Source organism: Colletotrichum fructicola, assembly GCF_000319635.2.
Source record: "Colletotrichum fructicola Nara gc5 chromosome Unknown KSG_Nara_v1_contig06, whole genome shotgun sequence".
Taxonomy (NCBI): Eukaryota; Fungi; Ascomycota; class Sordariomycetes; order Glomerellales; family Glomerellaceae; genus Colletotrichum; species Colletotrichum fructicola.
Genome location: NW_027094056.1, coordinates 2409292 through 2422394, shown reverse-complemented (window position 1 = coordinate 2422394; position 13103 = coordinate 2409292). Strand labels below are relative to the sequence as shown.

The 13103-nt window shown below is 53.7% G+C and overlaps 6 protein-coding genes across 6 annotated transcripts; 1 reads left to right on the top strand and 5 right to left on the bottom strand.

Moving 5' to 3' along the window:
• Positions 1-750: 750 nt before the first annotated feature.
• Positions 751-1417, bottom strand: CGGC5_v010950 (uncharacterized protein; the record flags this gene model as incomplete). The annotated part of the gene is made up of 6 exons (XM_032019613.1): positions 751-834; positions 908-959; positions 1010-1091; positions 1149-1160; positions 1222-1281; positions 1354-1417. 6 exons carry the CDS (start codon positions 1415-1417, stop codon positions 751-753), a joined length of 354 nt encoding a protein of 117 aa, XP_031892824.1.
• Positions 1418-2088: 671 nt separating this feature from the next.
• Positions 2089-3156, bottom strand: CGGC5_v010949 (Lysine acetyltransferase; the record flags this gene model as incomplete). The annotated part of the gene is made up of 1 exon (XM_032019624.1): positions 2089-3156. The coding sequence occupies one exon, from the start codon at positions 3154-3156 to the stop codon at positions 2089-2091; it is 1068 nt and encodes a 355-aa protein (XP_031892823.1).
• A 795-nt stretch (positions 3157-3951) lies between these two features.
• On the bottom strand, positions 3952-6572 carry CGGC5_v010948 (uncharacterized protein; the record flags this gene model as incomplete). The annotated part of the gene is made up of 5 exons (XM_032019635.1): positions 3952-5393; positions 5444-5650; positions 5700-5895; positions 5945-6218; positions 6388-6572. The coding sequence occupies 5 exons, from the start codon at positions 6570-6572 to the stop codon at positions 3952-3954; spliced, it is 2304 nt and encodes a 767-aa protein (XP_031892822.1).
• A 1394-nt stretch (positions 6573-7966) lies between these two features.
• Positions 7967-10292, top strand: CGGC5_v010947 (putative pyrophosphatase/phosphodiesterase; the record flags this gene model as incomplete). The annotated part of the gene is made up of 2 exons (XM_032019646.1): positions 7967-9809; positions 9859-10292. 2 exons carry the CDS (start codon positions 7967-7969, stop codon positions 10290-10292), a joined length of 2277 nt encoding a protein of 758 aa, XP_031892563.1.
• A 348-nt stretch (positions 10293-10640) lies between these two features.
• Positions 10641-11171, bottom strand: CGGC5_v010946 (uncharacterized protein; the record flags this gene model as incomplete). The annotated part of the gene is made up of 1 exon (XM_032019657.1): positions 10641-11171. One exon carries the CDS (start codon positions 11169-11171, stop codon positions 10641-10643), a length of 531 nt encoding a protein of 176 aa, XP_031892830.1.
• Positions 11172-11579: 408 nt separating this feature from the next.
• CGGC5_v010945 (uncharacterized protein) lies at positions 11580-12859 on the bottom strand (the record flags this gene model as incomplete). The annotated part of the gene is made up of 2 exons (XM_032019669.1): positions 11580-11966; positions 12017-12859. 2 exons carry the CDS (start codon positions 12857-12859, stop codon positions 11580-11582), a joined length of 1230 nt encoding a protein of 409 aa, XP_031892537.1.
• Between the last annotated feature and the right edge of the window lie 244 nt (positions 12860-13103).

Sequence of the window (13103 nt, the reverse complement as noted above, 5' to 3'; positions counted from 1 at the left end):
GGGAGGCGAATTTCCGACGCGGGTTGTGGAATCGCCCAGATTTGGCGTCTACTTGAAGCTGACCGCTTTCTTCGAGTCCAAGCCGTCCAGTGCCGTCGTAGGACAAAGCAACAAGTGAGGGGTAATCCCTTTCTAAGATAAGATAGGAATATGAGACATCTGCTGCCGCCACGTGATCTTGAATATCAAAGTTTGCGCAGCTTCATTCTTCTGATTCCTTTTGAGCTGGCGTTCGAGACAGCATGGAATTTTGTTTACCAGTGTTTACATTGCCCAGATGGTAAGTCCGGTGACGTCGAAGACGGCCCCACCCGGGACCGTCCGGATCGCACCACGTGATCTAGTCCAACCAAGACACGGCCCACTGGGCCGGCAAGGCCCAGAAGTAGTCCAAGGCAACCTCCTGCTGTGACAGGCAATGGATGGAATTTTTCCTCATCGTCAAACCCTTTCCATCGGAGAATGTAGATTTTCTGGAGAGGTTGCTCACAATTTTGTTCCATTGGAGAGAGACAGCCTATTTACCTGTTTACTCCTTCAATACTCGTATCACGGACGACGACGAAGACGACGACGAAGAAGATGGTGACAACGACGATAGTAAAGCAGAGTAAGGCGCATAAACACAGGAGAGGTGCCTTTGATTCCTTGAATCCTAACATATACGACCCGGCCTCACCGTCTGTGCGTTTCGATGAACGGTACAGTGACATACCCTCATAGCGTGATGTAGACGATAGCGGCCCCTCCTCACTTCGACTCTTTGGGACCTTGCTCGGGGTTTCTCTCTGCAACAAGCCGTTTGACGTGTTCATGCATCTCGGCGTGAAGCTCCTACTTACGAGTCAGCTTTGTTTCTCGATGGGTCAGGTTCAGGAGTGATGGCAAGAGGTCCAGCTTGACTTACAGTCAGTTTCTTGCTCTTCTCCTCGGCGGTAAGCTCGGGCGGCTTCGACTCTCTGGTCAAAGTTAAAATGGAGAATCTCACAGTTCTGCGAGCATCACTTACGTGACGACGGAGTCCTTGGCCTTTTCCCGGGCCATCTCCCTTCTTGCCCGGGGGTCTATCCAAGCTTGTTTGGACTGAGCCGCTGCAACACTCTTCGTCAGACAACCTCTCAACGACGAGCACGTAGAACATAACGAACCCCTTTCAGCCGCTATGATATTGGTTAGCAACCCGGTCACCTAATCTAATCTTTGGGCAAGGGACGAACTGACTCTTCGCTTTCTGCTGCTCAGGGGTCAGTTCACGCCATGACTGTGTCATCGTCGTCATGACTGCGTTCCCGTCAGCAGCTAATCTCATCCAGCACGAACGGCGAGAAGGGATGTCCCATGCAAATGACTTACTCTTGTCCCAGTCGACTTCGTTAGAGGCAGTCCATTCTGAGTTCTGGTCTTTCTCAGGGGCCATGACTATCGTTATTGGTATTGTTGCTGGAAGAGGAGAATCGAAGAGCAAATTCAGCCGCGATAGGTTTGGGTTTGAATGCTTTTTGGTGGTCTGATTTTTGATTTGCTCCCTTCGTCTAGGAATTCACCTAGAGCCTGCCTAATATATCCTACCAGACCCTCGACGCCGGCCGTCCCTCCTCACTTGCATTCACTGCTTGCCCTCTTTCTAACATTCACCGCTTAGCCTCCTTGGTTTTCCTTCTTTGCTTTCCTTCTTTGCTTTTCTCCCTGTTTCTACTCATCATTTCTCCCTAGGAAGTTTGCGCACGTCCTACTGAAGCTAAGCTATCTCACCATAATAACCTCATGAGCTTGGACTCCATTTAGCAAGCCCATCACGACTTCTTTATGTTGATGTAGCATCCGAGCGTCAGGAGGGATGGGTCACAAAGCAGGGTTGCTTTGGAGAGTATGGTCAGAACAAAAAAGGGCATCAGCCTCCATTGAGACTTTGTAATTCATCATGTCCGAAAATCTAGCGAATGCGCGTCTTGTGCGTCTGATGTTACTTGGCCTATTTCGGGTTACTTCACCTCTTGGTTCCACGACGACAAGACAACTGCTTGCTGGCTTTGTGCCAAACCGAATTATTATCATCGTTTATTCATAATTGCTGTCTAAATTCCCAGTCTAGCACCATGCATAGTACTCATTATCCTCCCATACGGCCTCCCCCTCGCCCTTCCACCGCAAGCTAGGGATACTCCCGTCCAACCTCTCATCGAATACAACCCTCACAGCGCCATCAGTGCGATCACTCACCTTCTTCGCCGACGCCGCGACACCGTCGTCCGGGTTCCATACCAGCACCTTGGCCAGCCCCCAGTTCGAGGCTTCCAGCACCGCGGCATGCAGCAGCGCAGTCACATCAGCCTGAGAGTCTCCCGCCACGCGGAGCACTTTGAGCTTCTTCTCGCGGAAGTCGTGGTCCCAGTAGACCCAGGCCTTGCCATCCGCCGTGACGGCCCCGCAGTTGACCACCTCCCGCTTGGCGAGCTCCTTCGCCATGAAGCCGTCCCTGGTGAAGTGCCAGGTGATCTGCGCCGCCGACGGCGCAAACGCGATGTGAGGCTTGCCGTCCGCGGGCAGATTCTCAAACTTCTTCCTGAGCAGGGCGACGTCCTTGTCGCAGAAGGCGGGGACCTCGTCCGCGGCAAGATATCGCACGCCCTCCGGCGGCGTGGGCTGCAACGCCGATGCATCATCCGGGATCAACGACACCTGGAGTGAGGGATAGACTGTCCAGCCCAACTGCGCGTAGTACACCGTTCCGATGTCGCTGTAGAGAACGCTCGCCTTGGAGTCGGTATCCATAGCTTCCTTGAGCTTGTTCAGGAGAAGCGTAGCCATGCCGTGGCCTCGGTGAGACGGATTCGTGTACACGGAAGCGATAGCGTAGGCCTTCTCCTCGCGGAAGGCTCCGGAGGCGTCGCGGACGAAGAGAGTCTTGGCGGTTGCTTCGCAGGAGGAGATGATGTGCTGCGGGTCGGCGGGGTCGAAGAGGACGTAGTAGGTGCAGTTTTCCGAGAGCTTCGTCTTGGAGAGCGCGGTCTCACGGGTGATGTACGCCTCGAGGGACATGGGCGGGGCCCATGAGACGCCGTTGAGGCGCCATGCGGCGTCGCGCTGCGCCGGGGTCGCGGGACCGAACTGGACGTTCTTCTCGGAGCTGGCCTGGGTTGTGACGGGGTCGACCATGTTGAGAATGCTTTGTAGATGAGGGTTGGTTGTGAGACTGTTTGGTGAGAGGTTTATGGCCGTGGGGTAAAGGTGAGGTTGCAACTGCGCTTCGATGGCTGCGTTTCAGCTAGGACAACCGACTCTCAGACCTGATGAGAAGTCCCTAAATATGAGAACTCAGAGTCGCAAAAACCAAACCGCTTTCAATGTAGACAATGCGTATGCAGTAAAGCTGAAGTGAAGTCAACCTGGCAGTAGTTCAAGGATGGCAGATCGCGGGCTCTTTAGCGGGCTTTGTAAGAGCCAGGGGACCTCCCACAGCGGGGTTAGGGGGCGTGTACCCCACTGTGGCAGCAGCTCGGGAGCTGGGGTATCCTAGAACCACACCCTGCAGTCGAGCTGCGATCCCACACTTCACCACCACCAATACGACTGCGCGAAATCGGAGACCTGTCCCACGAGGTGCAGCAATCCAGAGGAGATGAGAAAAAAAGAACGCATATCCCCCCGTTGATTGCATAGTTGTGGCTTGTTGCAGCCTCATTTTGAGTGTGCTTCGGGCCAATAGAACTGAGAGTGTGACCGGGGTGATGCTCAAAAGGGAACCAGCTTCGCGTTGGCCAAACTCATTACTAGTCACACATAGCCGATTGCTTTCTAAGGTCTGTCCTCGACACTCTTGTCGCCAATATCTTCAGGTCATCAGATGTTTCTTTCCTCCTGTGTCAAGTCTTGCGAAGACTCTTCGAGAAACTTTCTTTGCAGCATGATTATAACCTCATCGCTTGATTACATCCGGTATTTCCCCTCATCTCAGGATCCTCCTGAAGCAAAAGCCTCGACAAGATGCTGGAATCCAATTTCGATCGCCTTCGTAATCCCGTCCGCTACCAGATTCTTATCCTCTGAGAAGGTGTTCTTCCATCGACCGCTCTTCGCAAAATACGTCTTGGCGAGATACACAAACAGGGTCTTGGCCTCGCCCTCTTTTTCGGGACCCTCCATCCGATAATCCTCCAGGACTGCGGACAGTAATTCCTCGATCTGGCTGCAAAACATGACCTGGGTACCAGGCCTAATAGCGTTTTGCAGTTCATCCCATATCGACATCCTTTGACTTTCTGTAAGCGGCCGCGGCTCAAGCTCCGTCTCATCATCGAACAGGAGCAAATCCAGCTTCTCCTTCAAGCCCGCCTTGATGTCTGCCGGCAGATGTATGTCGACAATGTCGATATGTCTTTGGATTTGCTCCCGCAGAGCGTCCATAGACCACTTGTTCCCCGTCCACACTGATACAGCAGCATTCCAGTGCTTTGCGTCAGTGTTAGTAAATAGTTTCTTCGCCCTCCTCTCCTGCCGTTCTTGAGAGTCATCTTGCTCGTTGCTCATGACGTCCTTTTCTCTCGCCGTGTCGGCAACTTTCTTGAACGCAATTTGGATGTGCTCCACCACCTGATTAAAGGCAATACCAATCACGGCATAGCGGACTTCTCTCCAGACAGTCTCCCAAAGCAGACTTTGGATGGTTTCAGACACCTTTTTGCCTTCGTTGAGCTCTAGGACTAGGACGTGATGCATGGCATCAGTCGTCGTAAGAGACGGATGTACATCGTATTTGTCGTCCAGATTGATGACATCCTCCGTCTTTGCAAATTCGTCGCTGAAAGGATGGATCAGCGTGACGTTGATGGCCGGCCGGTCCCAAGTCTTGGCCATCGCAACAAACTTCTTCACGATAGCAGCTTCGTGTTTGCCGACCGATCCAATGGTGATGTACACCATGCACCCACCGAGAATTGTCACTAGGTGTGTGAAGAACTTCCAGAGAGCACGTGGGGAGTTGTTGGCTTCTTTGAACTGGTCCAAGTCCAGGCCCGCCTGGGCCATCACCTCCGTTTTCTGGAAGAGTATCTGGTGAACCAGGGAGGCTATAGCTGACTGCGCGGTCATGCCGCGGGTCCATATGAGATATGCGGAGGGGACATGTGAGGCGAACGTGCGCTGCTGCTTCTTCCAAATCAAGGCATGCTGGGGATCCGGGGCATCGCACTCAGCCTGAATGATCTTGGTCTCGTGGGAGTAGCCTGATGGAACATATTTCTGCTCCAACTTGAACCACTCTATCCACGCCTTTGAAGTTGTCGTCTTGTATGTGGACTCTAGCTCCTGGTGGTATCCGGCCTCTAGCTCGAATCCCCGGAAAAGGTTCTTCCTGATTGCTTCGAAAATCGCGGCGTTCGGGTCCTCGGCCATGGCTTCCTGTTGTTAGCCTACGTCTTTGAACGAGAAAATTTGAGTAGCAAACCTTTAAAGCCCTGGTACATTTGATGTCTTTGCATTGGAAGATCCCTTCGGTAATGAGCCATCGAATGACTTGACCACACTTGCATGTGTCTAACGTGCATACAAAGATCCGCGTCGTCTTTGATCTCTTGCTGAACCTTTCTCATCTTCGTCAAAAGATCACCGTACCGTACTTCAAAAGGCTGCAGAAGGTCCACCATCGCTCTTCCTGCTTATGCGTAAGTCGTTGTCTCGAATTCATTGTCCATTCTGCTCACTGAAAGGGCTCTTTTTGAAATCAGTAATGACCTTCTCCAGAAACTCTGCGACAGCTTCGTAGAGCTCGACAGTAAACTCTGTTATCCGTGGGGTCGCGTAGAGCATCGCATACCCCCTGATCCGTTCTAAGCTTCGACCGATGTCGATAATGACCTCGAAAACCTTGGAAAGAGTGTCGGAACTGGTTTTGGACATCTGCGGCATGTTAGAAATTATCTCTGAATAACTGATACGGTCCTCTCACAAGCAAGACGAGCTTTATGCCACCCCATATCAAGGGCAAGCCCGAGAAGTCGGCTTGGGAGAGGATGTCAAAGACACCTTGGTAGTGATCCAACGATTTGACGAATCTGGACATTTTCTTCTTGTCCAGAGTACCCTCCTTTGCTTGTTGAAGCTGCTTGGCAACCATAGACAACTCTTGTTTCCCATCTTGGCTTGTGGCTGCGATACTGCCTTCGTCCTTGAGGAGCTTCTGGAGTGACAGGACAGCCGCCGTGTATGATGCTTCGGCCTTTCTAGAACAATCGTCAGTAGTCCGTTGTACGTGCCGAACTTTGCGCTTCGTCTACGGGTGCTGGTTTTCCTGACAAAAACCCTGGGAAAACCTGTTGCTGCCTCTGCAATATGCGTACCAACACATTTTAGAGCGTCTATGTAAATAAAACTACGCTCAGGGTCACTCACTCGTACTTCGCCCCACTAGCTCGGACATCACCGTCCTTGGCTGGGTCGGAAAAGCGCCGAATCACTTCATCATGAGGATTCCAGATCGTACTTGGGCTGGAAACCGTCGTGGGGCTCCCATCGACGCGGTCCCAAGAAGGCGTACGAAACACGACAGCCGTGTTCAAAGAGGGCCTCTTGTGCATGGCGCCGCTGCATGCCGGCGAGGCTTGGCGCAAAAGCTTGGTGTTTCGGAAGCGGAAACTAAGAGAACAAGCAATCTTTGACGATGAGCGAAAGACTCTAAATCGTATCTTGATCAAGAAAATCGCATCTTGAAGGACTCCAAGCTACAGGTCTCCAGACAGGCTACGACGGGAAGTTCGGCGATGATGGCACCTTGTTCATGAGCCTCGGGGGGCACTAGCTAAAGAAGCGCAATCCCAACGAGAGGGAGCGGCGCTCAAAGACCCTGACCAGGCCAGACTGCAGACCCGACCTTCCCATGATTCTTTCGCAGGGCAGGGGAACCGTAAGGAGGGGTGCGTGAGACAGGGGAGAAGGGTGAGTGTAGCGAATATTGCTTATTCTCCTCGAATCTACCAATTAGCGACACAGTAAGGTCCCGTGATACACATGAAAGCCTCAGCTCGTGGTACGAAAAGGAAACAAGCTCTTTCCTGCTTGGGGTTGATCCCGGTCGTCCTACGAATTTCGGCCACCAACTCGGCGGTCTAGATCTCGGGAGCAGGATGGTACAATGCCACTGGAGAGGCGGCTGGATTTTGATAAAACAGGAGACAGGCACCCTCGACCCTGTATCCTCGACATCATCCAAAGAGCCTACCATTATTGACTCTCATGATATTTTCGTGCTGTATCATTCTCAGACAGACAGTCCGATGGGAGGAATGCAATGCGGAACGCCACTATCACCATGGATGCCGTCGTTACCGAGCAGGGGTGCCTCAGCTCGCGGACAGATCACTTGCTTGTCATTGGAGGCTGCAAGGTATTTATTGATGCATGTGAGGTCTAGCGCCGTTCCTCTCTGCGGTGAGGACCGAGTCGAGTCCGTGATGCGGGAGCACAAGCGCTATTTACGGCTTCAACTAGCAGACATCTCAATCTGAACATCCCTTTGAGAATGGCATGCCAACTTTCCGCCATCGGTGTCATGTTGTCGTCACACTCAGGATGAACACACCAACGCCCGAGCTGCCGACAGGGAACGGGAGCTACGCGAATGACAGGACCGGAGACCGAGCGAACGTAACGGGGCCGATGTGGACCCCCCTTTAGCAACTTTCCCAAACAGGTCAGCCCGGAAAGCGGGGCAACTTTATTGGAACCAATGACACTCGAGGACCCTGCGCCAACGCGGCGGAATGGAGCATCCTAATCACCGCGTGCCATCCAGGTCCATTTACAGGGGCACCTTCTGTTGTAAGAGAAACACAATCCAACTCGAAAAAAAAGGTCTCCGGTTCTGCACACGTCTCATGACGGTCTCGTTCATGATCTAGGAAAGCCGAACGAAAGCCCCCTTTCCCAACCGGCATCCGCAGCCACCGCGACTGCGTCCCGCCACCCGACACCGATGCGAGGCCTCAACGCAAGGTCCCGCGGGGACCGCGACACAGCGAGCCTCCTCGCCCCTGGGAACTACGACGACGACGCCTCATCCCTGCACAGCAACCGGAGCGATCAGGAGAGCGACAGCGACGATGACCAGCTGCAGCAGCGCGCCCGCAACAGCCGCGAGCTGCGCGCCGCCGACAGCATCGTGTTCATGGAGGAGGACGAGGTCGACAAGCTCGTCACCGATACGCGAAAGAAGAAGCAGGACCTGCATCGCCGAGGGTCGGGGCTCGCTGTTCCGAACCCGCTGAGAATGTTCGGACGTGCCGACGCCGACGGTGCCCGGCCGGGGTCCAGCAACGGGTCCTCGGAGGACTTGTTGAGCGAGAAGGACAAGAGGCAGCAGAGGCGGACGAGGCGGGAGCAGAAGAAGCAGAGGTTGATGGAAAAGGCATCGTACGGCGAGGACGGCGAGCTGATGTACGAGATGGAAGAGGGGGCTATGAAGGAAGGGAGCTCTACCGGCGAGAGTAGTGAACGAGACGACAGCGATGAGATCGACCGGCAACGATTGAAGATGAACGAGAAGACAAAGACCGAGAAGAGGAGGAGCTGGCGCAGGTCGCTGTTCATCTACGGCATGATCTCGGTCGGCTTCGCGATACTGGTGCTGGTGGCGTGGAAGCTGTCGATGAACAGGAAATCAGCGCGAAAAGCCGAGTTCGTCACCAACGGGACCGCGCTCTTTGCGCCGACGACGATTATCATCAGTCTGGACGGCTTCCGCGCCGACTTCCTGCAGCTCGGGCTCACTCCGAGGTTGAACGCCTTCGTCAAGGAGGGTGTCTCGCCAAAGTACATGAACCCGTCATTCCCCTCCGTCACATTCCCGAACCACTACACCCTTGCGACCGGCCTCTACCCCGAAAGCCACGGAGTTGTCGGCAATACCTTCTGGGATCCCGAAATGCTCGCCGAGTTCTACTATACCGATCCGGCGCGCAGCCTCGATGCCAAGTGGTGGGATGGCGAACCGTTCTGGGTCACTGCCGAGAACCAGGGTATCCGCTCTGCAGTTCACATGTGGCCTGGCAGTGAGGCGCACATCCTGGGCGTTGAGCCTACTTTCATGGACAAGTTCAACGGCAACGAGCCCCTCGAGAACAAGGTCAGTAGGATCCTGGAGTTCCTCGACAAGCCCGGTATGGAGGATGAGACGGCCAAGGTGGAGGACATGCGACCGCAGCTCATTGCGGCCTACGTTCCCAATGTCGATGCGGATGGCCATAGATACGGCCCCAATAGCACGGAGATCCGCTCCACCATCCAGGATGCCGATACCATGATGGACCAGCTATTTCAGGGGCTTGAGCAGCGCAACCTCACCGGCATCGTCAACGTCATTGTCGTTTCCGATCATGGCATGGCCACCACCGACACCACCCGCCTTATGCAGCTGGAGGACCTCGTCGATACCTCCAAGATCGCGCACACCGATGGCTGGCCTCTGTATGGTCTCAGGCCGAAGAACCCCGACGACCTCCAGGGACTGTACGATGGCCTGGCTGAGAAGGCCAAGACCAATCCCAACTTTGACGTCTACCTCCGCGACGTCAACATGCCCGAGCGCTATCACTTCTCCAACAACAAGCGCATCGCGCCGCTGTGGATCGTCCCCAAGACCGGCTGGGCAATCGTGACCAAGGAGGAGATGGACGTCGCCAAGGCTTTGAAGGACGGCTCGGTCTACAACCCTCGCGGATTGCACGGATACGACCACGAACACCCGCTGATGCGCGCCATCTTCATCGCTCGCGGCCCTGCATTCCCTCATCCGCCCAACAGCCAGATCGACAACTTCCGTAAGCTAACCTCTTATCCAGTCTTTAAAACGTGAACTGACAGAGACAGAAAACATCAATGTCTACAACATTCTTTGCGACTCCGTTGGTCTTGTCCCGAAGCCCAACAATGGAACCTTGCGCCTCCCGCTGTCACCGTTGGGCACCCACAAGTCCGAGGACACTCCTGCGGAGCCACAAGACCCCGTCCCCGCATACACCACCTCGCAGGCGCCCGCCTCTGTTGCCACACCGATGAGCGTATCACAGGCGGCTCAGTCATCCACGCCAGCAGTCGAGTCGGTCAAGACCATCCAGATTGACCCTCCTCAGCCGTCACCGACGGACGCCGCGGAGGAGAGCAACGGCGCAGACGAGGACGCCATCGAAAAGGGTAAAGAAGCCATGAAGGGATTCTGGGACTGGCTCACAGACAAGTTTGATAAAGTCTGGGATAAGATTACAGGAAACAAGGATGATGAGGGTTCGGAGAACTCAGAATGATGTGCTGCTTGTAATATTATAGACGGTTGAGACTCATGATATGGCGTTGGTGGACTGGGCGGCTCCTTTGTTTATACTGGCTGATACTCCAATTGCATTTCTTATCTCGCTGGCCATCATTCTATACCATTATAGTCTGTCTCCTTTGGAAATCGGCCCCCGCTTGTCTATACACCCTCGCTGGCCTGACTCGGATCGTATGGTGTTGTCTACATGCCAATGGCAGTATGCTCGTGATATTGCCCCTCTGTTCACAGTCAGGTCAGGTTTTGCCAAATGACAGTTGATCTTGATCCCCGAACCTGTCATGCGTTATTCAACGAAGCGTCGGCCTCCGCAAATCAAAAGCTACCACCACCACACATTCTGGACCCTGACGCCGTAGTCGACATAATCGGAATGACACTTAAACCCCGGCAGCATGTATGTGCCAGCGTCCTTCCGAACGAAAAATGTTACAGGAGGCCCGTCAGGATAAAAGTCTGCAAAAACCTCTGCCGGTCCATATGGAGTATCTGCACTATGGTTCAACTTGAACATGTAGAGTCTGAGACCATTGTCCTTGGCACGCATTCGACTATAATCCCTTATGCCGGGGTGGAAGCTGCGTCGGAAGCGGACACCGATCTCGAGAGCATCAGCCGGGACATGGACCACGGGCTGCGCAATGACGTCGTTTAGATCGATGCTGAACCGGCGCTGGATGACTGGGTGGATGGGTATCAGGTCGTTGGGGTTGCGGCCCGCCAACCGGCTGAAATAGACACAAGCTCTTGTGAACTTGGGAAGGGAGAAGCCGTTTGAGAAATCGACTTGACGCTTGAGGCTGACAGCAAAGGGCTGTTCGATTCGAGGATCCTGGACAATACGGTGGTCCATTTTTGTCAAACTGAGGATGGTACTAATTGATTATGATTCAAGCGAATGTTGGATGTCGTATTTCTTGTTGATGTGACAGGCAAGTTCTTGGACGAGGTCTTCAGAGACGCGAAGGCAGGCCAGACTTCCTTTCTAAATATTCACAACACAGGGAAGGTAGCCTACCAAAGGTGTTACCACCATATTCGTCTGCTCCGCGTGGCGCCTGACCTACTTATCTAAACGTAAAATGGAAGGCGTGGACAGGCGGAAAGTGCCTCTGGAGCACATCGACATCAAGTAAGGGGGTTTCAGTGATCTTTCTGATATCTATCCCAGCAATTGAACCAGAATCCGACAAAGACCACGCTTTTTACCAAACCTCCACGAGTCTATACACACGATCATGGCCTTTTTGACATGGTTTTCTCATCTCCATCCGCGGTACATCCCATCTTCTTCCGTATCGCCATCGTAATCAATGTCCTCCTTGTCGTACACATGTCCTGGAGTCACAGGGTTGACTTCCTTTCGATACTCTGGTATGCAAGCTCCGTTGAGCAGTAGTCTAGCAGTTCGCTTCTCGCTGTCGGACAACTGTCGATGTCCTCCAAGCACTCTGGCATATCCGAGGGATTTGAAGTCATCGAAATGCTGGTCGAGGTGCCGTTCTGGGGTGAAGGTGCACACGCGTCCGACAGACACGCAGAAGTCGCAAGCCCATACTGTCTTGCGGCTGTTGGGAAGATTGACCTGCTGCGGAGAGCAATCCAAGCAGGTGGGTGGGCAGTGCATAGCGGCGGGGTTCGACATGGCCTGGGCATATTAGTCAAGTTGGTCCTGGAGGGCATGTCTGATTCATTTACCATGTGGCAGGCATCGCATGTCTCCCTACCGCTGGGTAGCAGTTTCCGAGACCAAGCGCCGATTGACATCTCCGGATGTTCACTTGCGTACAGCTCGTCCATCATTCTTATGTTGTTCTCCACATGGATACGCTTGGGCGGCTCTTGGATCTCTCTGGGACCGGACTGGGAGATGACCATCTGCTGGGACGCGAAGCATGGCGTGATTTCTTCGACGATAACGTCGTAGGGTTGAATGGCCCAGTGCCGGAACCAACTTCTATTGGCCCACTTAACGTTCGTCAAGGCCGCGATCCAAGCCATTACGCGAGACCACGCTCCAGCGAGGAAGTTGGTATGCTCGGAACCCAGACCGTACTTCGTGTACGGGAAGGTGTGGTCGTGAGAGTGTTGGTATTGTCCGATAACTTTGCCATCCTTGATGTGATCGATCCTGAGCGCCAGGCGACGGGCTTGCTTCCAGTTGTCCCAGGGTCCGATCTCAGGGACGTTTGCATACGGTGTCGGATGCGAGTCGCTAGGGTTCCGGGTTATCTCAAAGGTTGGGATAACGTAATCGACATCGTAAAAGTCGCCGAGGGGAAGGATGCACCGAAACTCGTCTTGCCAACCAGAAGGAAACATACGTGCTCCGAGGAAGCAGTACTTGAATCCGCGCTCAAGGTTTCGGTAGACCTTCCGCGGTTGTCCAGTGAAGGTAAACATGTCGACCGTTCCTGTTTGGCTACTTGAAGTCGCAGTTTTGACCCAGAGATTGGACTGACCGAAATTGTATTTGATGAGAATATCGTACATGAGGGTGCCCATGTTGTCGTCCCACTCGACGGGGATGTCGGGATGCATTTTGTCGAAGTGGTTGTGAGAGGTTATGGGCCGTAGGAAGAGCTCTCCCAAGATGAGAGGAGTCTGGTGGTGGTAGTAGGACCTCGTGACGGTAGGAGTCTCGCTGAGTGGTGCTGGGATATTGCGGGAGACGAAGGACGAATAAAAATCATATGAGGGGAAAACCGATGGTGGTCTTCTCTTGGGATGAAGAGGAGAGGAGGGCAGTTTTTCCCGTTTTCATTCTCGATGATGGGTGAAGGTA